Raw genomic sequence first — 25,689 nt, forward strand, 5'->3', positions numbered from 1 at the left:
TATATGCAAAGCTTTGCAAATATATTACAAAATACCTATTCTGTCTCTGGTGGTTTTTCTACTCAGCTTTAAGTGTCGTAAAGAGCTTGGGAGCGACTTGTGACTTGAATTCCCTGGGAGGAATAACTGGTCCAAACGCAACAACGGCCACCCTCAGTGTGACCTGTATGGCTGTTGACCAAGTATGTATTGCATTCACTTGTGTGTGTGTGTGTGTGAAAAGCCGTAGATATTATGTGACTGGGCCGGCACGCAAAGGCAGTGGGTGGAAATCCGGAGAAATTCGGGAGAATGGTTGTCTCGGGAGATTTTCGGGAGGGCACTGAAATTTCTCTCGGGAAAATCGGGAGGGTTGGCAAGTAAGACTGGGAGACACAATTGCTCTGTACTTCTCCTTACGTCCGTGTATCACTCCATACAGCGGTGTTTTAAAAGGTCATACATTTTACTTTTTGAAACCAATACCGATAATTTCGGATATTACATTTTAAAGCATTTATCGGCCGATAATATCGGCTTTCCGATAATATCGGACTCTCTAATACATATACTTATATATGCGCTCTATAGTCCGGAAAATATGTTATATCATCATTAATAAACATTTTAAAAGAGAAAGGTATACATGTATATGTTTTTATTTGATGGTGAAGCCAAAGAGGGTTTTGTGGAAGTGTGTCCGCTCAGCTGGTCTCCTCCCTGAGCTGTCAGCACTACATGACATTTGACGAAGGCAGCCAACCTGCTTCTGTGACCCTGAGGTCACAAGTGGCTGTCCTCCAGCTTTTAAATGAGCTCATCCCACGCACACACACTCCTCTGTTGCCTTTTCAAAACATGTATTGTCCAGTGGGCAATCACATCAAAGCGATCTTTATAATACATTGGATCCACCGTATGGTGGTTCAGACGGCAATTACCTCTCAAATGACCTTTTTTTGTTTAAAAGTGGTGTTAAGTTGTAATTTGCATTATGCAGTATACATTAATGTGCTGTCGGCAGAATGTGGAGAAAAAACATGACTTATGGAAGAGAATTGAGGCGAGTAAGACAGCACTGTATTATTAGGACATCATTATCGCTACTAATGTGTGTAGTAGAGAAGCGCAGATAGGCAATTATTTCATCCGCAACCGCATCACAAAAGTCGTCAACCATCCGCCATCCACCCGTACTAACATTTAATCAAAACCACACCCGCCCGCCATCCGCCACCCGCCCGTTGTTATATATCTAATATAGACGATGCAAGGCATTAGTGAGGTGATAAAGCTTTTGCCTGTTAAAGAAAGGAAACTGATCCAATGCAGCAGAGACATTCAATGCGTGCCACGCTGTCACGGCCCAGACGCACACCAGTGCGCAATCATCTGCCATGGGAGCCGCGCTGAGCGCACCTCCAAGCGCACTCGCGCCACTCAAACTGCTGCAGGCAGCTGCGTTCTATCTTGTTTTAACATCCTGTGGCACTCTTTTGGGATCACGGCGGACGAAACTGCTCATGCTCAGGGTGTTTGTGGAGGTTCGGGGTTTTGCACAAATGTGATGCACCATGTTGTCCCGGTTTTGTGACTGTCGTAGACATAAACAGCGTCGCAGCTCTTGCAAATCACGTAGCCAGCATTACTATCATCCTGATTTACAACCTCATAAAAACGAGTCCACGCTGAACTTTTCTGGCCTTTTTTTCCCCTGGTCTTTAGTATTCCCTTTTTTAGTTTGTCGCGTACCACGTTTGCTGCCGGCGTTGCCATCTCTTTTTTTTTTTCTTCTTCTGTTGTGGCATATGCTGCAGGTGCCTGCTCGTTTTTCGTATGTGGGTAACAACATTTAACTATGTATATATATATTTCCGAATTGGTTTAACTGCCACCCGCCTGAATCTATTTAAAATCTAATTTTTTTTTATTTCAACCGCCCGACCCGATCCGCGGATAAAATCACATTTTTTTTTATTTCAACCGCCCGACCCGCGGATAATCCGCAGACTACGCGATTGTGTCCGCAAACCGCACATCTCTAGTGTGTAGACATCGTGCTGTACGCGAATTAGAACAAGTCAAATATCAATGAAAGACAGGGCGCTTCATATAGAATATTACCAGCTCCTTTCTGCTGCGTCACTCATAAATATGTGATATTATATGTGATTTTATAAGAATAATTCTCCAGACATTCACATGTCTTTGAACTGAATAACAATCGCACCGGAATCCAATCCCGGTTGGGGATGTGTTAAGAAGATATGTTGATTTATGTTTCAGTTATGTAAATCCACAATCAATGAATCAAAATGTATCTTTATAGCCCATATTGACAAGTGCCTCGAAAGGGCTTCATAAACCACAATAACTTCCCCTGATCTGAACCCACAACCGGGCAAGGAAAAACTCCAAAAGCCAGAATGTGTTGTTTTTAGAAATGTCCGATAATATCGGACTGCCGATATTATCGGCCGATTAAGGCTTTAAAATGTAATATCGGAAATTATCGGTATCGTTTTCAGAATTATCGGTATCGGTTTCAAAAAGTAAAATGTATGACTTTTTAAAACGCCGCTGTGTACACGGACGTAGGGAGAAGTACAGAGTGCCAATAAACCTTAAAGGCACTGCCAGTCACATAATATCTACGGCTTTTCACACACACAAGTGTGGTCAACAGCCATACAGGTCACACTGAGGGTGGCCGTATAAACAACTTTAACACTGTTACAAATATGCGCCACACTGTGAACCCACACCAAACAAGAATGAAACACATTTCGGGAGAACATCCGGTATCGGTTTCAAAAAGTAAAATGTATGACTTTTTAAAACGCCGCTCTACGGAGTGGTACACGGACGTAGGGAGAAGTACAGAGCAGTTACGTCTCCCAGTCTTACTTGCCAACCCTCCCAATTTTCCCGGGAGACTCACGAATTTCAGTGCTCTCCCGAAAATCTCCCGGGACAACCATTCTCCCGAATTTTTCCGGATTTTCACCCAGACAACAATATTGGGGGCGTGCATTAAAGGCACTGCCTTTGCGTGCCGGCCCAATCACATAATATCTACGGCTTTTCACACACACAAGTGAAAGCAAGGCATACTTGGTCAACAGCCATACAGGTCAGACTGAGGGTGGCCGTATAAACAACTTTAACACTGTTACAAATATGCGCCACACTGTGAACCCACACCAAACAAGAATGATAAACACATTTCGGAAGAACATCCACACCGTAACACAACATAAACACAACAGAACAAATACCCAGAACCCCTTGCAGCACTAACTCTTCGGGGACGCTAGAATATACACCCCCCGCTACCCCCTACCACCCCCACCCCCAACTCAACCCCGCCCACCTCAACCTCCTCATGCATGTCCCAAATTCCAAGCTGCTGTTTTGAGGCATGTTACAAAAAATAATGCACTTTGTGACTTCAATAATAAATATGGCAGTGCCATGTTGGCATTTTTTTCCATAACTTGAGTTGATTTATTTTGGAAAACCTTGTTACATTGTTTAATGCATCCAGCGGGGCATCACAACAAAATTAGGCATAATAATGTGTTCATTCCACGACTGTATATATCGGTATCGGTTGATATCGGAATCGGTAATTAAGAGTTGGACAATATCCGAATATCGGATATCGGCAAAAAAGCCATTATCGGACATCTCTAATATGTATATATGTATATAAGTCGCACCCACTAAATTTCCGTAAAAAAAATGTTTTCCATATATTAGGCGCATCAGACTATAAGACGCAGATATATATACGTTGTGAAATTAGTTATTTACACAGAAATATTCTGTGTAAATATTCATTTACATACCTTAATTGTTTCCAAATGGTGTCTGTAACACGGCAGTAAAACGGCTGATCAAACAAAACAGAAGTCATCGTCATGGACCCACTAGCTGCGCAAGCTATCTCTCCAATCAGCTAAACAGACTCGATAACTCTACGGTGACGTCTTGGAGAATTTACTGAGGAATTTATGAAAATGAAACAATACAAAAAGAATGCCTTTGTAAGTTAATAATACTAACGCAGACACTCGTAAACCTGTTAGCTTATTAGCTAAAGGTAATGACAGTAGCTTCATTACATTACGATAACACCGACAAGTATGCATGAAAACACTTCTATAGACATCACACATGGGACGGTTTAGTTATATTGTAAAACGTACCAATGTTGCTTCGAGTGACGAATAAAGAATCCATACGAACAGACACGCTACGGACGGTTTTACTTCCGGTTTAAGGCATTAAAACAGGAAGTACATTTTCAACCCGCAACACCTGCAGTGAGTGAACTCGTCTAAAAGATGGTGCTAGAATAATTTTGTGTAAGTTATCACAAAAGTTTCCGTTTTCGGAAACTTCCGGCCAGCCGACAGAGGCTGTCTTTGTTGTACCAAGCCAAAGGCTTGTAAAATTCCATTGTGTACGACGGGAGTTATCTATTTTGATCCAAGACCTGCCCAAGCTGGATCCAGGACCAGCCCAAGCCCGAGACATCTTTTTCTTTTGTGTTAATGTGACCGAAAACAATGGCTGTTTACATAACCCCCATTCCTTTAGAAACAGCTGTTGTTATGTAAACAGGGAAAGTCCCTGCTAACCCACCAGTGCCTCCATAGAAATGCCCCCCTCTACCTCAAAGAACTACTCACCCCCAAATCCTCCACACGACACCTCCGCTACGGACAGGCTAACCTCCTCCAACCTCCGAGGACAAAGCTACGAACAATGGGAGAAAGGGCTTTTTGCTCCGCCGCTCCCAGTCTGTGGAACGCTCTCCCTGACCACCTGAGGGCACCACAGACTGTGGATGCTTTTAAAAAAGGCTTAAAAGCCCTTCTTTTTAAAAAAGCCTTTTTTTAGATGTGCATACTATCTGTAGCTATTTGGCTGTTCTAGTTTTTATTTGTATTTATTTCTTTATTATCTTTTTTTAATTTATTTTTAATACACTGTAGCACTTTGAGATTGTTTACTCAATATAAAGTGCTTTTTTTACAAATAAAATCTATTATTAAACAGGAAAGTCCAAATAAAAAGAGGCGGCGTACAATCTTTCGCCAGAGCGTGCTGGAGACTGTACAAGAGTACAGCCCAGACGTTTCTCCTCAAATTGAGCCAAATTTAATTCTGTCTCTGTTTAATTCCTTGCTTCTTGTCTCATTTCATTTAATAGATGTCATCAGTGTTTGAACCTGACAGATGGCGCCGTAGCACAAACAATGACACAATATTTTAGTGTCTGCTTGTGTTTAATAAAAACTATTGAAAACAAAACATTACGGCCATTAGCGAAGAAAAATCCCCAAATTAGCTGCACTGTTTTATAAGCCGCATTGGTCAAAAAGTAGCTGCTTATAGTCCGGAACAGTGGGTCTGGTTGAGTTCCTGTGAGAATCCTGCAAATGATTGAAGCATTAGGGAGCACAGTTTGGTTAATTTATCCAGGAATACCTGCAATGTGCTCAAACGACTACCAGGTAGCATCTGTGAGCAAATATTACTCTTTCTCTTTCAGACTTAACAAGAAAGAATGCCGTTGTAGGTTTGATAATAATACTAACACAGACACAACGGGTTAGCATATTAGCTAATGATAACAACGTTAGCTTGATTACATTACGATAGCACGTACAAATATGCATGAGGCTGTTCATTTAGTAAAACATACAGACGTTGCAAAGAATACACACGAGTGGAAACGCTGTGGAAGATTTTAAACAGAAGGACAATGCAGCATGACAGCACCCGCAGTGTGCGAACACGTCCAAAAGATGGCGCCATAGCACAAACAATAAAACACCTTCTCAGTGTTTTTGCGTTTTTTTGTTTTTTTTTATCAAATTATTTTTATTAAAGATGCCAGCGAAAAACAATCCAAATAGTAGCCGCTCCTTTTTATAAGCCGCAGGGTTCAAAGCGTTGTAAAAAAAAAGTTGTGGCTTACAGTCCGGGATTTACGGTCATTTTGGATCAAATCTCTGCTCTCCTTCTCTCTCTGGAGTTTGCGTCTTTTACCTGCGACTTAGTTTCCTCCTAGAAACCTCCAAATTACGCTCATTGGAGACTTTTAATCGGTGAGGTTGTCAGTGTTGATGGTTGTTTTTTTTTCTATACCATGGGTATTTAACTTGTTGCCCGGTTGCCAAATCCAGGACATCAGACCGGCCCGTGAGTTCAGTTCAAAACTTGGGAGACAAACATTTTTGCAGCAAATTCCTGAAAACAGTAGAGTTCTCCTGTTATGTAGAGGAACTTGGACCAGTGTAGTAAACACATGGGCAGATCCTTGCAGTGACCTTTGAACCTTGCCAGCAAACATAGAACACTGGGGTCCAGACTTGGGATTTACATAACTGAGGCGTTCCTCAAGGCTCCCCTTTAAGTCCTCTCCTTTTTGGCACTTTTTGTTTATTACTGGTGTAATATGGTGTTTATTACCAGTGTAATATGATGTTTATTACTAGTGTAATACGATGTTTATTACAAGTGTAATATGATGTTTATTACCAGTGTAATTTTATGTTTATTACTAGTGTAGTATGATGTTTATTACCAGTGTATTATGATGTTTATTACTAGTGTAATATGATGTTTATTACCACTGTAATGTGATGTTTATTACCAGTGTAATATGGTGCTTATTACCAGTGTATTTTTGGTGTTTATTACCATCGTAATATGATGTTTATTACTAGTGCATTATGGTGTTTTATTACCAGTTTAATATGATGTTTATTACTAGTGTAATATGCGTATTACTAGTGTAATATAATGTTTATTACTGGTGTAAAATTATGTTTATTACCAGTGTAATATGATGTTCATTACTAGTGTAATATGATGTTTATTACCAGTGTAATATGATGTTTATTACCAGTGTAATATGATGTTTATTACCAGTGTATTATGATGTTTATTACTAGTGTAATATAATGTTTATTACCAGTGTATTATGATGTTTATTACCAGTGTAATATGATGTTTATTACCAGTGTAATATGATGTTTATTACCAGTGTATTATGATGTTTATTACTAGTGTAATATGATGTTTATTACCAGTGTATTATGATGTTTATTACTAGTGTAATATGATGTTTATTACCAGTGTAATGTGATGTTTATTACTAGTGTAATATGGTGTTTATTACCAGTGTAATATGGTGTTTATTACCATTGTAATATGTTTATTACGAGTGCATTATGGTGTTTTATTACCAGTTTAATATGATGTTCATTACTAGTGTAATATGCGTATTACGAGTAGAATATGATGTTTATTACCAGTGCAATATGATGTTTATTACTAGTGTAATATGATGTTTATTACTAGTGCATTATGGTGTTTTATTACCAGTTTAATATGATGTTCATTACTAGTGTAATATGTGTATTACTAGTAGAATATGATGTTTATTACCAGTGCAATATGATATTTATTACTAGTGTAATTTGATGTTTATTACTAGTGTAATATGATGTTTATTACCAGTGTAATATGATGTTTATTACCAGTGTATTATGATGTTTATTACTAGTATATAATGATGTTTATTACCAGTGTAATATGATGCTTATTACTAGTGTAATATGGTGTTTATTACCAGTGTATTTTTGGTGTTTATTACCATTGTAATATGATGTTTATTACTAGTGCATTATGGTGTTTTATCACCAGTTTAATTTGATGTTTATTACTAGTGTAATATGCGTATTACTAGTAGAATATGATGTTTATTACTAGTGTAATATAATGGTTATTACTAGTGTAAAATTGTGTTTTATTACCAGTGTAATATGATGTTTATTACTAGTGTAATATGATGTTTATTACCAGTGTAATATGATGTTTATTACTAGTGTAATATGATGTTTATTACCAGTGTAATATGATGTTTATTACTAGTGTAATATGATGTTTATTACTAGTGTAATATGATGTTTATTACCAGTGTAATATGATGTTTATTACTCGCGTGTAATGATGTTTATTACCAGTGTAATATGGTGTTTATTACCAGTGTATTTTTGGTGTTTATTACCAGTGAAATATGTTTATTATTAGTGTAATATGGTGTTTTATTACCAGTGTATTATGATGTTTATTACTAGTATATAATGATGTTTATTATTAGTGTATTATGATGTTTATTACTAGTATATAATGATGTTTATTACCAGTGTAGTATGATGTTTATTACTAGTGTAATATGATGTTTATTACTAGTGTAATATGGTGTTTATTACCAGTGTATTTTTGGTGTGGTGTTTTACTACCAGTTTTTTTTTTTTTTTTTTTTTTTTCATGTATATATTCATTTCACACCATATTCATTGCACTTCTACATTTTTTATATTTTTATATATTTGCACATTGTTTTTCTAGCATGCACACATCGCACTGTATGGAATGGCCTCAATCTCGTTACCTTGCGTAATGACAATAAAGCTGATTCTGATTCTGATTCTGAGTTTAATTTGATGTTTATTACTAGTGTAATATGCGTATTACTAGTAGAATATGATGTTTATTACCAGTGTAATATGATGTTTATTACTCGCGTGTAATGATGTTTATTACCAGTGTAATATGGTGTTTATTACCAGTGTATTTTTGGTGTTTATTACCAGTGAAATATGTTTATTATTAGTGTAATATGGTGTTTTATTACCAGTGTAATATGATGTTTATTACTAGTGTAATATGGTGTTTATTACCAGTGTATTTTTGTTGTTTATTACCAGTGTAATATGATGTTTATTGCTAGTGTGATATGATGTTTTATTACCAGTGTAATATGATGCCCATTACTAGTGTAATATAATGTTTATTACTAGTGAACACACACTATTATATAGCCCTCGTGATTTACGGCTATATAAGTAAACTTTGATTGATTGATTGATTGATTTATTACTAATGTAATATGATGTTTATTACTAGTGTAATATGGTGTTTATTACCAGTGTAATATGATGTGTATTACTAGTGTAATATGATGTTTATTACTAATGTAATATGATGCCCATTACTAGTGTAATATGTTTATTACTAGTGTAATATGGTATTTATTACTAGTGTAATATGGTTTTTATTACTAGTGTAATATGATGTTTATTACTAGTGTAATATGGTGTTTATTACCAGTGTAATATGATGTGTATTACTATAGTGTAATATGATGTTTAATACTAGTGTAATATGGTGTTTATTACTAGTGTAATATGATATTTATTGTTAGTGTAATATGTTTATTGCTAGTGTAATATGGTTTTTATTACTAGTGTAATATGATGTTTATTACTAGTGTAATATGGTGTTTATTACCAGTGTAGTATGATGCCCATTACTAGTGTAATATGATGTTTATTACTAGTGTAATATGGTGTTTATTACTAGTGTAATATGATGTTTATTGTTAGTGTAATATGATGTTTATTGCTAGTGTAATATGGTGTTTTATTACCAGTGTAATATGATGTTTATTACTAGTGTAATATGTGTATTACGAGTAGAATATGACGTTTATTACTAGTGTAATATGATGTTTATTACTAGTGTAATATGGTATTTATTACTAGTGTAATATGGTTTTTATTACTAGTGTAATATGGTGTTTATTACCAGTGTAATATGATGTGTATTACTAGTGTAATATGATGTTTATTACTAATGTAATATGATGCCCATTACTAGTGTAATATGATGTTTATTACTAGTGAACACACACTATTATATAGCCCACGTGATTTAGAGCTATATAAGTACACGTTGATTGATTGATTGATTGACTTATTACTAATGTAATATGATGTTTAATACTAGTGTAATATGGTGTTTATTACTAGTGTAATATGATATTTATTGTTAGTGTAATATGTTTATTGCTAGTGTAATATGATGTTTATTACTAATGTAATATGATGCCCATTACTAGTGTAATATGATGTTTATTACTAGTGTAATATGATGTTTCTTACTAGTGTAATATGGTATTTATTACTAGTGTAATATGGTTTTTATTACTAGTGTAATATGGTGTTTATTACCAGTGTAATATGATGTGTATTACTATAGTGTAATATGATGTTTATTACTAATGTAATATGATGCCCATTACTAGTGAAATATGATGTTTATTACTAGTGTAATATGGTGTTTATTACTAGTGTAATATGGTGTTTATTACTAGTGTAATATGGTGTTATTACTAGTGTAATATGATGTTTATTGTTAGTGTAATATGATGTTTATTACTAGTGTAATATGATGTTTATTGTTAGTGTAATAAGATGTTTATTACCAGTGTTAGAGACTGACAAGTTCAAGTATAAGGGGGAGCCTGAGAGACATAAATTCAAAAGTGGAAATACTGTTGGATTGAGAGATATACATTAAAAAGTACAAATATTGTTGGACTGACAGATATAAGTTAAAAAGTGGAAATATTGTTATATTGAGAGATATAATTTAAAAAGTGGAAATATTGTTGGACAGAGATATAAAAAAACATTGAAATATTGTTGGATTGAGAGATATAAATTAAAAAGTGGAAATATTGTTGGACTGAGAGATATAAACTTAAAAATGGAAATATTGTTAGACTGAGAGATATATATTAAAAAGTGGGAATAGTGTTGGATTTGGAGATATAAATGTTTTTCCTAATGTGATTTATGTAACTAAAGTGTTGATGTAACTTGTTTACTTCAATGCAGTCATTTGTTCAGCTTCTTTACTTCTTATAGTGGTGTTCCTCAAGGTTTTATTCTAGGCCCTCTCTTTTTCACCATTTGGACTTTTCAACTGTTAGCCTGCGAGTTCAGTTCCAAAAACCTTGTCTCGCCCTGCTTGACCTTGTAGTCTGGTGTCTGTGTTTTCCTGTTTAGTGTTAGTTCCTGACCAGTTCCCTTAGTCTCTAGGTTCCACTTCCTGTTACTTTTGTCATGCACCAACTTTACTTTGCTCGGGACTTTGTACAAGTCCCGACTTACGCTAAAACTCAAATTCACAGTCCTAGGGACAGAATTTGTTCGTAACACAAAAACACCTGTGCAGTATTTGTACATTCTCACAGTACTTTTTAAACATTTTCAGTATTTTCCCAGTAAATTGTGCACACTGTGGATGAATCTTGATAAAAAAAAATACTGTGAAAATCTGTATTTTTAATTGATTAATTTATAGTTGTCTTTCTGTTGAAGCATACAAGTAGCCACTCTACTGTAAATATGTGATTGCATGATGTGTAGGATTAGATTTGATCACCATGAACTAGAACAGACTGTGTTAGACCTATGCCAGGGCAGAATCTGGAACCAAAACAATTGAAGAATCTCGTGGTGGCCTAAGACTTTTGCATTGTCGTGAACAGCACAAGATAGTGTCGATTTTGTACGTACTGTACCGTACGAGAGAAAACACAAATAGAATGTACCTGTTATCTCCCGAACTGTGCGAAAAACATTCAGTTTTTCCGGGTCCAAAGCTTCAATGTTGTGGTAGACATCCCTGTGAAAGATAGTGGCGGAATTAGACCAACAAAACAATATTGCAATGGTTTATTATCAGTGTTGGTACTTTGTAACGCCGTTAGTTTCGGCGGTAACTAGTAGTCTAACGCGTTATTTTTTATATTTAGTAACTCAGTTACCGTTAATACATGATGCGTTACTGTGTTATTTTATGTTATTTTTTATGTAGTATCGGCTAGAAACAGAAGATCTGAGTATGTTTTATTGGAGCGCTGCAGTGTCGTCCTTCTGATTCTTCCTCTGTCACAAGGGAGAGGCGCGCTCTGTGTGTCTGGGTGTGGGGAGGGAGGGGAAAGGGGAGAGTGTCTGATCATGGCGGAGCTGCAGTCGAGTTTCTTAACATGGAGATATTCTCACTGCTTTTCTTTTGTCGAGCACAAAGAAAATAACAGTTTAGTTAAATGTAAGTTGTGTCTTGGATCAAAGATCCCATCTACTGCCCAAAACAGCAATTCAAATCTGCTGAAACAGCTACAAAAGCAACATGCTTCGACAAAGCTAGTAAAGAGAGACACTTCACCTAAGGATTTTAACGGAGGCACTGCTAGCCAGGACAACATTGATAGAGCCATTGCAGCGTATGTGCTAGAAGACATGCAGGCTATTTCTACAGTGGAGTCACCCGCTTTCAGGCAGCTAATTAGCATGATACCGGCGTCAAACAGCCAAACTCTGCCTCTGCTCATCATTCAGCACTGAAGGTACACACACTGTTAATTCTCTTATATACTCTTTCATTCTAGATTTCTAGAGTGTTTGATTAACACATCACTCTAAATGTATAGACTATAAAGTTCACAACATAAAGAAGGATCCTAGTGGGCCAGGCCAATCTTTCCTTATCTCTAAACTAAAACTGGGGAAATGCGTAGAGCAGGGGTGCTCATTACGTCGATCGCGATCTACCGGTCGATCCCGGAGGGTGTGTCAGTCGATCACCAGCCAGGCATTAAAAAAATAGTCCTAAAAATGAGCGATCATAAATCTTCACTATGACGTCACTTTCGTCACTTGATTGACATTCACGGCACCCGAGGGTCTTCTGAGATGACGCTGGCTGCTGCCAGCTCATTAAAATTACCGACTGAAAGGCGAGAAACACTTTATTTCAACAGACTCTGGCGCCGTACCTGTCGTCAAAACTCCAAAGACCGACTGCACAGTTGCACAATAAAAGCTCTGCTTCATCCTGCCTGCGCTACCAAAATAAGAGTCTCAGAAAGCTGGCGTGCACAAGCTAGCAAGCTACGGTGTTTGCCGACAATGTATTTCTTGTAAAGTGTATACAAAGGAGTACGGAAGCTGGACAAATAAGATGCCAAAAACCAACCACTTTCATGTGGTATTGGACAGAAAGGAGGACTTTTTTTCTCCTCCATTCGAAAATGCGGACGTTATCATCACCACTGTCTGATTCCAATCAATGCAAGTCATCACAATCAGGTAATACACCAACTTATATTCTTGTCTTCATGAAGAAAGGAATCCATATGTGTTAAACATGCTTGTATTATCTTTAACCACCTTTAAGTTGTTAACAATATTAACTATATGTGTTAAACATGCTTGTATTATCTTTAACCACCTTTAAGTTGTTAACAATATTAACTATATGTGTTAAACATGCTTGTTTTATCTTTAACCACCTTTAAGTTGTTAACAATATTAACTATTTGTGTTAAACATGCTTGTATTATTTTTAACCACCTTTAACTTGTTAACAATATTAACTATATGTATTAAACATACTTGTATTATCATTAAACACCTTTAATGTATTAACAATATTAACTATATGTGTTAAACATGCTTGTATTATCATTAAACACCTTTAACTTGTTAACAAAAACATATATTTCATAAATAAGTAAATATAAATTATATATATGAATGAGGTAGATCCCCACGACTTGATCAATTGAAAAGTAGCTCGCCTGCAGAACAAGTGTGAGCACCCCTGGCGTAGAGTGTTCTGGGCTTCAGACATGATTTTATTTCAGAATTCCTTGAGACAAAAAAAACACCTGGTTAGGCTTTGTGTATGTAAAGTTAAAGTTAGTTGTCCTTGGTTTACCGCTATGTTATTATTATGCTGTTTGTTACTTATGTATGTTATGTTGCAGCTATTTAAAATAGTTTTGTCAATTTGTTCTGGCCTGAAACAAATTGGCCCTTTGAAATATATCTTTGTCTTTGTGTGTTGTATGTAGAGCACATTGCTTAGCAGAGTTCAGTGATGCAAATGCATGTCAAGTTGATCAACAGATTGTATTATTCTCCAGTGCAATAACAGTACTGAAATGAAGGCTAAAAGGGCATTAATGGGAGCTTTAAAAAAAAAAAGAAGAAAAAAATAAGTAATTAAATAGTTACTTTTCACAGTAACGCATTGCTTGTTGGTGTAAGTAACTGAGTTACTTTTGAAAAAAAGTAACTAGTAACTGTAACTAGTTACTGGTTTTCAGTAACTAACCCAACATTGTTTATTAATCACATCAGTGTGTCAATATGCCATTGGACAGAGAAGCAGCAGTTACTAGAAAAACATCCGGAGAGCTCAGACCTATCTTCAAAAAGTAATGATTACTGACTCTAGACAGTGATCCGGATCACCCCCAAAATCTACACACACTTATCTCCTTTCTGACATTTTGTAAAATGTAATCAAAATTCTGTCAACATTTTTTGAGCTATCTATAACGGATTTTTTTTTTTAAACTGAGTGAACCCGATTGTCAGTCATTTACTTTATTTTTCTCTGTGGGTGGAGGCGGGGCCAACCAGCATACACACACAGAAGTCCAGCCTTGCAACGTAAACTTAAGAGATGTCCTCATCCGATTTTAGCTTTTTTATTGATCGGTGATGGGAGGCTGAGTAGCCTGATTTTACATCAGCTGCTGTAAAGTGTTTTGTTTTTGCAGCAATGCCGGGAAGTAAACACAACAATGTCCGCCGTGTGGAAGTAATTTAAAATTTTAAATGAATACACCGTAAATTTCGGACTATAAGCCGCTATACTTTTCCTACACTTTGAACCTGTCACGACTTGGTCCTGGGTGTTTGCTTATCCGGAAGGCAACGGAAAGTTGGCTCGGGCGAGACGGGAATGTAAGTACATGTTTTATTTAATATATCAAAAAAGAACAAACGAAAAGCGCGCACAATGGCGGAGGTACAAAACTAGGATATTGAAAACAAAACTTGCACATAGGCAGAAAGTGTGAACAATGAAACAAAAACACTAACTGTGGCATTAATAAACAAAAACTTACTTGGCATGGACTATGAAGTGCGCAGAGGTAAACAGAGTGTGACAGGGGTATGAATCCGGATGTCGCCAAAAAGACAAACTGAAAACAATGAACTTAAATACTACAGACATGATTAGTGAAAACAGGTGCGTGACTCAAAACGTGAAACAGGTGCGTGACGTGACAGGTGAATACTAATGTTTGCTATGGTGACAAAACAAACAAAAGTGCACAAAAAGTCCAAAAACAAAACCAAACATGACTAAAACAAAACATGATAACACAGACATGACAGAACCCTGCAGCTTATAAAATGGTGTAGTTAATTTATGGATTTTTGAAGGTGCTTCAGGGTGAATGCCCACAAATGTTTCCTGTGGTTTAAAGCTTTGAACCGGAAGTACAACTGCCGTTCCATCTGCTCGCCTTCCATAGCGTTTCTACTCGTATAGATTCTTCATACATCACTCCAAGCGACAAATTCACTCACTGCAGGTGCTGCATTTTCCCGCTCTTTAGACTGAGCTTCGAACCGTAAGTACAAGTGCCGTTCCGTCTTCTTGTCGTCAATAGCGTTTCTACTCGTATGGATTCTTAATTCATCACTCCAAGCAACATTTGTAAGTTTTACAGTATAACTTAAACAATTATTATTTACTAAAGTGTCCCATGTGTGATGTCTGTAGGATTGTGTGGAGGGGGGCGTGGTCGGCGCGCCTCCTGCAGGAGTGGGGTGTGTATGGACCGGCCTCTAAGCGCAGCTGGCAGGTGATTGGATTACCCAGCTGGGGCTGATCATCCAATCACCTGGCACGCTTATCAGCATGGAGTTGGAGTTGCTGAGCAGACGCGCACTGGACATTGCGAGAGAGAAGGAAGACCAGAGAGACGACACGCCAGAGAGACTGAAAAGTCACGGAGCGGAAACTGAAAAATCGTGTTGTCCTAGCGTGTGTGCGTTGCCAAATAAAAAGACATTGCTAACACCAGACATCCGGGCTATCGTGGAGATTTGTCCGCGTCAGGTGAACCTACTAGGGAGAGAGACTTCCACAGATTGTTTTCATGCATATTTGTACGTGCTATCGTAATGTAATCAAGCAAACGTCATTAGCATTAGCTAATATGCTAACACATTTACAAGTGTCTGTTTTAGTATTATTAACTTACAATGGCATTCCTTTTGTATTGTTTCAGTTTCAGGAGTTATTGTCTGTTTAGCTGATTGGAGAGCTAGCTTGCGCAGCTAGTTGGTCCATGACGATGAATTCTGTTTTGTTTGATCAGCCATTTTACTGCCGTGTTACAGACACCGTTTGGAAACAATTAAGGTATCTAAATGAACATTTACATAATATTTCTGTGTAAATAACTCATTTTACAACATATACAGGTATATCTGCGACTTATAGTCTGGTGCTGCTAAAACATGGAAATAAAAATGTCTTCAAAAATGTAGTGGGTGTGGCTTATATACTTACCGGCTATAGTATACTATAGAGTATACTATATACTCAATAGTCCGGAAAATACAGTAAATGTTTTTAGCAAAAGTAAACTTCAAACTTTGTAAAACAGAAATAAAGAGCTTACCCAAATGCACTTTTAAGTGATAAACATTGACTGCCATAAATATTTGATAAAAGTAAATTGTACTCAGCAAATTCTAAATTCCTTTGCTCAACTCAAATGTGGTGTCAACAGCTTCATAATAGAAAGATGATTCAATAAATCAACTTGAAAAATCTCAGTCCTACTTAAAAGGGTTATAACAGGCTTCACTACAATAGTAAAAATAACACAATTCAACAAAAACAAATTCAAAACGCCTTTGAGCGGAACACACTTGGAACGGCCACATTTTCGAGTGTCGTTTTCATATTTCTTGCGTTGTCACACTGTGACAGTTTGACCCCACACTGTCACTGTTTGACCTTTAGACTTCCTCACAAACCGTGCACTAGTGATGGGTCCGGCAACACCGATGCATCGCCCGCTCGCCTGTTCTAAAAATAGCTCAAAGAGCAGAACATACCAGTGAGCTGCCTCTATTTTTTTAAATTGTATTTATTTACTAGCAAGCTGGTCTCGCTTTGCTCGACATTTTTAATTCTAAAAGAGACAAAACTCAAATAGAATTTGAAAATCCACAAAAATATTTTAAAGACTTGGTCTTCACTTGGAAGAAGCGGTAGAAAATGGATGGATGGATGGGTCTTCAATTGTTTAAATAAATTCATTTATTTTTTACTTTGCTTCTTATTACTTTTAGAAATACAATTTTAAAGAAAAAATACAACCTTAAAAATGATTTTAGGATTTTTAAACAAATATACCTTTTTACCTTTTAAATTTCTTCCTCTTCGCGTTGTGCTTTTTTTCCATAACTTGAGTTGATTTATTTTGGAAAACCTTGTTACTTTGTTTAATGCATCCAGCGGGGCATCACAACAAAATGAGGCATAATAATGTGTTAATTCCACGACTGTGGAATTAACACGATATCAGTTGATATCGGAATCGGTAATTAAGAGTTGGACAATATCGGATATCGGCAAAAAAGCCATTACCGGACATCTCTACTTTTTTATAATCTAATAACATTGTCAAAGTATCGGTTCGGGACATGAAATGGGATAAAATATGAGGACAAAAGATGAAATCGGAGGCCAAAAATGCTGATCGGGTCATCCTTACTTAACATAATGTGATCACGTGTTCCTTATCCCGTTTTTGACATTTTCTGAAAGTTTCATCAAAACCCGCTGGTAACTAGCAGACGGACAGACAGAGGAACTACAACGATCACATATATCGTCTCACCCTTTGATTCCAGTGATGAGGAAAACCAAATTGCCGTTTATTTTGGTGCAATTGACAAACTTGTCAATGTTGCTGGAGTCCACAGTCTGGGCCGTCTGCAGGCTGGCGGTGCCAATGCCATCGCACGCTGCAGCACAAAGTCAGGAGGCAACACGTATCCATCAAACACAGAAATGCCATTTTTTAAAGGAGAGTTATTTGAAAATAATTGGACAAAATATCACACAAAAATACCAATGCTTTCCATTACCAGAACTGAAAATTCTGATGATTCACCTTTTGGGCAGATGTCAGTACAAGGAATGCACATCTTGATGCGGTTCTCCTCCACCTCCATCTTGTTACTGGGACAGGCTTTCACGCAGGAGCTCTGGTCCACCACAAAGTTATCTAAACGACAAAATGGTAAACACTGAAGGCAGCAGTTTTTCATGCAAGTGGCCACTTTTGCACTTTGTGATGGCAGAGACACAAAGTTACTTTCCTCTTTCTGACGTAGTGAAAGAAAACAATACAATTCGGAAGATTGCGGGTTGCAGTTAGAGTGGACTTATTTTCTGCCACGTTGCAATCAAGACAAACGTACGCCAAAATGGCTTCAAGTACATTTCCACAAAATATTTAAAGGGGAACTGCACTATTTTGGATTGTTCACAATCCCTATGTAGGGCTGGGCGATATGGCCTTTTATTAATATCTCAATATTTTTAGGCCACGTCACGATACACCATATACAAACCCTGTTTTCATATGAGTTGGGAAATTGTGTTAGATGTAAATATAAACGGAATACAATGATTTGCAAATCCTTTTCAACCCATATTCAGTTGAATGCACTACAAAGACAACATATTTGATGTTCAAACTCATAAACTTTATTTTTTTTTGCAAATAATAATTAACTTAGAATTTCATGGCTGCAACACGTGCCAAAGTAGTTGGGAAAGGGCATGTTCACCACTGTGTCACATCACCTTTTCTTTTAACAACACTCAATAAACGATTGGGAACTGAGGAAACTAATTCTTGAAGCTTTGAAACTGTTTTATATAGAGCTTCAGTCGTTCAATAGTCCGGGGTCTCCGCTGTCGTATTTTACGCTTCATAATGCGCCACACATTTTTGATGGGAGACAAGTCTGGACTGTAGGCGGGCCAGGAAAGTACCCGCACTCTTTTTTTTTTTTACAAAGCCACGCTGTTGTAACACGTGCTGAATGTGGCTTGGCATTGTCTTGCTGAAATAAGCAGGGGCGTCTATGAAAAAGCTGTTTTTATACCCAATCATGGCACCCACCTGTTCCCAATTAGCCTGCACACCTGTGGGATGTTCCAAATAAGTGTTTGATGAGCATTCCTCAGCTTTGTCAGTATTTATTGCCACTTTTCCCAACTTCTTTGTCACATGTTGCTGGCATCAAATTCTAAAGTTAATGATTATTTGCAAAAAAAAAAGGTTTATCAGTTTGAACATCAAATATGTTGTCTTTGTAGCATATTCAACTGAATATGGGTTGAAAATGATTTGCAAATCATTGTATTCCGTTTATATTTTTACATCTAACACAATTCCCCAACTCATATGGAAACGGGGTTTGTATATCTCAATATTTTGCCTTAGCCTTGAATGAACACTTGATGCATATAATCACAGCAGTATGATGATTCTATGTGTCGACATTAAAACATTCTTCTTCATACTGCATTAATATATGCTCATTTTAAACTTTCATGCAGAGAGGTATATCACAACTAAGTCAATTTAGCAAAAGTGTATTTATTAAACAGTTATTAAGCAGTGGCACAAACATTCATGTCATTTCAAATTAGAAAGTGCAAGATTGTCAGAGACATTTTAAAACAAGCTATGAGTGCACTTTTGTGCATGATGTCACTAAGATGACATATCAAAACTACACTAAATTAAAGTGCACTTTTTGTACAGAATGCCACTACAATAGTTTAAAACAAATAAAGTGCACTTTTTTGCATGATGTCACACAAGATATCTCAATAAGTGTCAAATAAAAATGAGCTGCATAATAGGAAATCAAATAGTGTATGTCCTTCGCTATGTGGTAGGTTCCTGCGGACGTTATCTCCTTCTGTTGTTGACTATTTTTTTCATACGGTGTTGATGTGGAAATAGTTGCTTCGGCATTTTGATGGTGTGGCACAGAACGGAGATGTTGACATGCGGAGTTTCAAGCACTCCTTATTCTCTAGCAGGTGACTTTTCAAATGATGCTACATATTTGTTCCACATCTTCCCGCTTGAAGCCAAACCACCGCCGCCTGTGCTGTTTTTCTTGGGAATTAATTATTCCTTCATTTGTTACCAGATTCGCACCTTCTCTCTCTCGTATTACCACCCGCATCACAGCTAACGTTACCGTGTGACTTTGCACAAATGACGTATGTAAGAACGGGCGCTTGTTTTAAGTCTCTGTGAGAAGGAGAGACAATAAAGAGTGGGACACACATGTAGTGTAATGCCCGCAGCTAAAAGCAACTGCGTGAGAACGTATACTTGAATATCACAATATAGTCATTTTCTATATCGCACAGAGACAAACTCGCGATATATATCGAGTATATAAAGAACACTCTTTTTTTATGCATTCTAACTCGTAAAATATGGCAAGTACGAGGTGGCTAACAATGCAGATCATAGGAGTACACTATTGCGGCCATAGAGCGCCAACAATACTCCATTTACATGTCGTGACCTGAATATTAACAAGTATTAGCGATATTGTTATTATAAGCGCTGACTCAGACAAACTATTTTTAGCGATGCTTACGCTGCTATATTGACATGTTGAGCTGCTGCATCGCCTCTGAGTTAGTGAAAGTTAATTCTAGATTATAAATCATGCCTCTCACCTGGATAGTAGAAAGTTGAGGACATAAACCCACAAGTGGGTCAACTTTGACATTTAATTTAGACCTGGAAATGGTGAGAAATTTAATTTAGACCTGGAAATGGTGAGAAAGTCACCAAATTACGCTTGTTTTTTAACCCTTTCGTGAGGATTATGATTAATTTTGTTGCGTTTTGTCATTTCCCTGCCTTCTCTTTTTTGGTGTCTGTTTTTTCCTCAGTCAATTAGTCCCCAGCGAGGCACACCTGCAACAAATCTCTACCCAGTAGTATTTAAGCTCGTCACAAACAGCTGGTCCCTGCTGATTATTGTCTCCTGCACCTCCCACGTGCATGTGCCTGATTCCCTTTGTCCTGCCTAGTATGTTGTCTCTCCTTATTCCTGAAATTCTTCACCTCTTTGTCTTTGCTTTCTAGCCTTCCTGAGGTAAAGAGGATTTTGTGTTGGACCTTTTGTTGAGCTCAGTGCGCCCTGGCCGACCACTAGTGATGGGTTGATGAGGCCTCATGAAGCGTTTCGACACATTGCAAAACTGTATTGATACTGTGTCAATACTGTGTCACTAAATACTGACATCTGCTGGACATTAAAAATCCCTACATGCAACCTATGGACCGACTCAACTGACACTGATTTTATGACCAAGTACAGTGGTTCTCAAATGGGGGTACACGTACCCCTGGGGGTACTTGAAGGTATGCCAAGGGGTACATGAGATTTTTTTTTAAATATTCTAAAAATAGCAACAATTCAAAAATCCTTTCCGTATTTTCCGCACTATAAGGCGCACCTAAAAACCACAAATTTTCTCAAAATCTGACAGTGCGCCTTATAACCCGGTGCGCTTTATTACGATTCATTTTCATAAAGTTTCGATCTCGCAACTTCGGTAAACAGCCGCCATCTTTTTTCCCGGTAGAACAGGAAGCGCTTCTTCTTCTACGCAAGCAACCGCCAAGGAAAGCACCCGCCCCCATAGAACAGGAAGCGCTTCTTCTTCTACTGTAAGCAACCACCCGCCCCCGGAAGAAGAAGAAAAAACGCGCGGATATCACCGTACGTTTCATTTCCTGTTTACATCTGTAAAGACCACAAAATGGCTCCTACTAAGCGACAAGGATCCGGTTCATAAAAAGACGCAATCTCTCCATCCGCACACGGATTACTACCGTATTTCACAGCAACTGATATTCCTGTGAACCGCACTGTGGAACGGGAGCACGTACGGTGAATATTCGCACCACAGGGAATGAGAAGTCATCCTTCACTGTGGTTCTAGCTTGCCATGCTAACTTCCACCCATGGTGATATTCAAAAGGAAGACCTTGCCAAAAGAGACCTTTCCAGCCGGCGTCATCATAAAAGCTAACTCGAAGGGATGGATGGATGAAGAAAAGATGAGCGAGTGGTTAAGGGAAGTTTACGCGAAGAGGCCGGGTGGCTTTTTTCACACAGCTCCGAAGGCGAACACACCTTCACTAAGACGGGCAGACAGCGCCGGACGACATACGCCAACATTTGCCAGTGGATCGTAAATGCCTGGGCAGATATTTCGGTCACAACTGTGGTCCGAGCTTTCCGGAAGGCAGGATTCACAGAACTACTGGACAACAACAGCGACACTGACTCCGATGACTTCGACGAGACGGAACCGGCCATTTTGGATCCCACGCTTGCGCAACTTTTCAATTCGGACACCGAAGACGAAGAATTCGAAGGATTTACGAATGAAGAATAACTTCAGAAGGTGAGCGCTATGTTTATTTTGTGTGTTGTGACATTAACGTTCGAGCAACATTATGTTGCTATTGCTCTACACCATTTTGAATTTTACTATGTTTGTGATTGCACATTTGCGTACATTTTGGGACAGAGTTGTTAGAACGCTGGTTTTCAATATATTATTAAAGTTTGACTGAACTATCTGACTGTTTTTTTGACATTCCCTTTAGCGCAGCGTAGGCGCGGCTTATAATCCGGGGCGGCTTATTGGTGGACAAAGTTATGAAATATGTAATTCATTGAAGGTGCGGCTAATAATCCGGTGCGCCTTATAGTGCGGAAAATACGGTAAATATATTTATTGAATAATACTTCAACAAAATATGAATGTAAGTTCATAAACTCAGTGAAGCACAAGCTCAGGTTTGTCACTAAAATGTCTGTCAAAAAGAACTGTGAAAAGAAATGCAACAATGCAACATTCAGTGTTGACAGCTAGATTTTTTGTGGACATGTTCCATAAATATTGATGTTAAAGATTTTTTTTTTTGTGAAGAAATGTTTAGAATTAAGTTAATGAATCCAGATGGATCTCTAATACAATCCCCAAAGAGGGCACTTTAAGTTGATGATTACTTCTATGTGTAGAAATCTTTATTTATAATTGAATCACTTGTTTATTTTTCAACAAGTTTTTAGTTATTTTTATATCTTTTTTTCCAAATAGTTCAAGAAAGACCACTACTAATGAGCAATATTTTGCACTGTTATACAATTTAATTAATCAGAAACTGATGACATAGTGCTGTATTTTACTTCTTTATCTTTTTTTTTTCAACCAAAAATGCTTTGCTCTGATTAGGGGGTACTTGAATTAAATAAAAATTCACAGGGGGTACATCACTGAAAAAAAGGTTGGGAACCACTGACCTAGTATATACAATAATATAAACCAAGGCATTGTATTTCATTTAGGATTATTTCATAACTTCATTTAAATAAAAATATATTTTTTGTCTTTTTTAGATACAGTCAATAAATAATGTGAACATGTATCATAACATGGAAATCTAAGAGAACGTGTTGTGAATGAGGATGCTTGTGGACCTGGAAATTATTATTATTATTTTTTTTTTTACACATTTTTATTAAAAAAAAAACAGTTTTTCCAACGTATTCAATTTTAGACGCTTTCTCTTCTTAGTTATTATTTCTCCGGCTGTAGAAAAGACCTGCTCACAGGGCACAGAGGAGGCGTCAGTGCGACACAGTTCGCGTATCGGTCACGTGACCAAAACAGCTCATGATCGGTCACGTGACTTTCTAAAAGCGGTACGCGCACCGACACAGGGTTTCGCTCTATGAGCTCGACGCATGCACCGATGCATCGGTGTTGCCGGACCCATCACTACCGACCACTGAGGGACCTGTTTTTGTTTGCTTATTCATGGTGTGCACTTCTGCCCCATCGCTTTTTGTTACACTTTTTGGACTCATTAAATTGTTTAACACTTTGTAAATCAACCTCGCCTCCCGTCTCTGCATCCTGGGGTCACCTCCTTGATCAAACCCTAACAAATTTTTCATCTAAACGGAAATATATAAACATCCCATCCCACATTTTACAGTAAGTGATTGTTTTTTATGTTTGTATATCCTGTTTAGCACTTAGCAATACTGCTACATGATGCTTAGTGTTTGACTACAGTTGCATCTGTTTAGCGCACAGCTTCTAAAACTTGTAGATCATTCTCCTTATATTCAGGATCAAAAAATAGAAGTTTCTGGATCATCATTTGTCCCAAAGTACCGTATTTTTCAGAGTATAAGTCGCACCTGCCGAAAATGCATAATAAAAAAGGAAACAAACATATATAAGTCGCACTGGAGCCCGGCCAAACTATGAAAAAAACTGCGACTTACAGGTAAAAGCCAGTAAATTAGAATATTTTGAAAAACTTGATTTATTTCAGTAATTGCATTCAAAAGGTGTAACTTGTACATTATATTTTATTCATTGCACACAGACTGATGCATTCAAATGTTTATTTCATTTAATTTTGATGATTTGAAGTGGCAACAAATGAAAATCCAAAATTCCGTGTGTCACAAAATTAGAATATTGTGTAAGGCTAATACAAAAAAGGGATTTTTAGAAATGTTGGCCAACTGAAAAGTATGAAAATGAAAAATATGAGCATGTACAATACTCAATACTTGGTTGGAGCTCCTTTTGCCTCAATTACTGCGTTAATGCGGCGTGGCATGGAGTCGATGAGTTTCTGGCACTGCTCAGGTGTTATGAGAGCCCAGGTTGCTCTGATAGTGGCCTTCAACTCTTCTGCGTTTTTGGGTCTGGCATTCTGCATCTTCTTGAAATCTCCATCTCCATAGAGCAGGTCAGCAGCAGGAAGCATGAAGTGCTCTAAAACTTGCTGGTAGACGGCTGCGTTGACCCTGGATCTCAGGAAACAGAGTGGACAGACACCAGCTGGACAGCTGCTGAGTGGTCCAAAGTCATGTTTTCTGACGAAAGCAAATTTTGCATTTCCTTTGGAAATCGAGGTCCCAGAGTCTGGAGGAAGACAGGAGAGGCACAGGATCCACGTTGCCTGAAGTCTAGTGTAAAGTTTCCACCATCAGTGATGGTTTGGGGTGCCATGTCATCTGCTGGTGTCGGTCCACTCTGTTTCCTGAGATCCAGGGTCAACGCAGCCGTCTACCAGCAAGTTTTAGAGCACTTCATGCTTCCTGCTGCTGACCTGCTCTATGGAGATGGAGATTTCAAGTTCCAACAGGACTTGGCGCCTGCACACAGCGCAAAATCTACCCGTGCCTGGTTTACGGACCATGGTATTTCTGTTCTAAATTGGTCCGCCAACTCCCCTGACCTTAGCCCCATAGAAAATCTGTGGGGTATTGTGAAAAGGAAGATGCAGAATGCCAGACCCAAAAACGCAGAAGAGTTGAAGGCCACTATCAGAGCAACCTGGGCTCTCATAACACCTGAGCAGTGCCAGAAACTCATCGACTCCATGCCACGCCGCATTAACGCAGTAATTGAGGCAAAAGGAGCTCCAACCAAGTATTGAGTATTGTACATGCTCATATTTTTCATTTTCATACTTTTCAGTTGGCCAACATTTCTAAAAATCCCTTTTTTGTATTAGCCTTAAGTAATATTCTAATTTTGTGACACACGGAATTTTGGATTTTCATTTGTTGCCACTTCAAATCATCAAAATTAAATGAAATAAACATTTGAATGCATCAGTCTGTGTGCAATGAATAAATATAATGTACAAGTTACACCTTTTGAATGCAATTACTGAAATAAATCAAGTTTTTCAAAATATTCTAATTTACTGGCTTTTACCTGTATAGTCCGAAAATAACGGTAGTCTTTGTTGTCTCTCATCAAGTCTGCCATGATTAGCAGTTCTGT

At 37.6% G+C, this 25,689-nt stretch overlaps 1 protein-coding gene across 1 annotated transcript in view; it reads right to left on the bottom strand.

The window, feature by feature from the left end:
• LOC133613865 (receptor tyrosine-protein kinase erbB-4-like) overlaps window positions 1-25,689 on the bottom strand; it is a 1,130,743-nt gene that overhangs the window by 357,255 nt on the left and 747,799 nt on the right. The window contains exons 8-10 of the mRNA XM_061971723.2: window positions 17,915-18,028; window positions 17,639-17,765; window positions 11,465-11,538 (exon numbers count right to left, since the gene is read on the bottom strand). Of these exons, the coding sequence (XP_061827707.1) occupies window positions 11,465-11,538; window positions 17,639-17,765; window positions 17,915-18,028 (315 nt within the window). The remainder of the gene's footprint in view (window positions 1-11,464; window positions 11,539-17,638; window positions 17,766-17,914; window positions 18,029-25,689) is intronic.

This window comes from Nerophis lumbriciformis, linkage group LG13 (genome assembly GCF_033978685.3).
Source record: "Nerophis lumbriciformis linkage group LG13, RoL_Nlum_v2.1, whole genome shotgun sequence".
In the NCBI taxonomy this organism is placed as follows: domain Eukaryota; kingdom Metazoa; phylum Chordata; class Actinopteri; order Syngnathiformes; family Syngnathidae; genus Nerophis; species Nerophis lumbriciformis.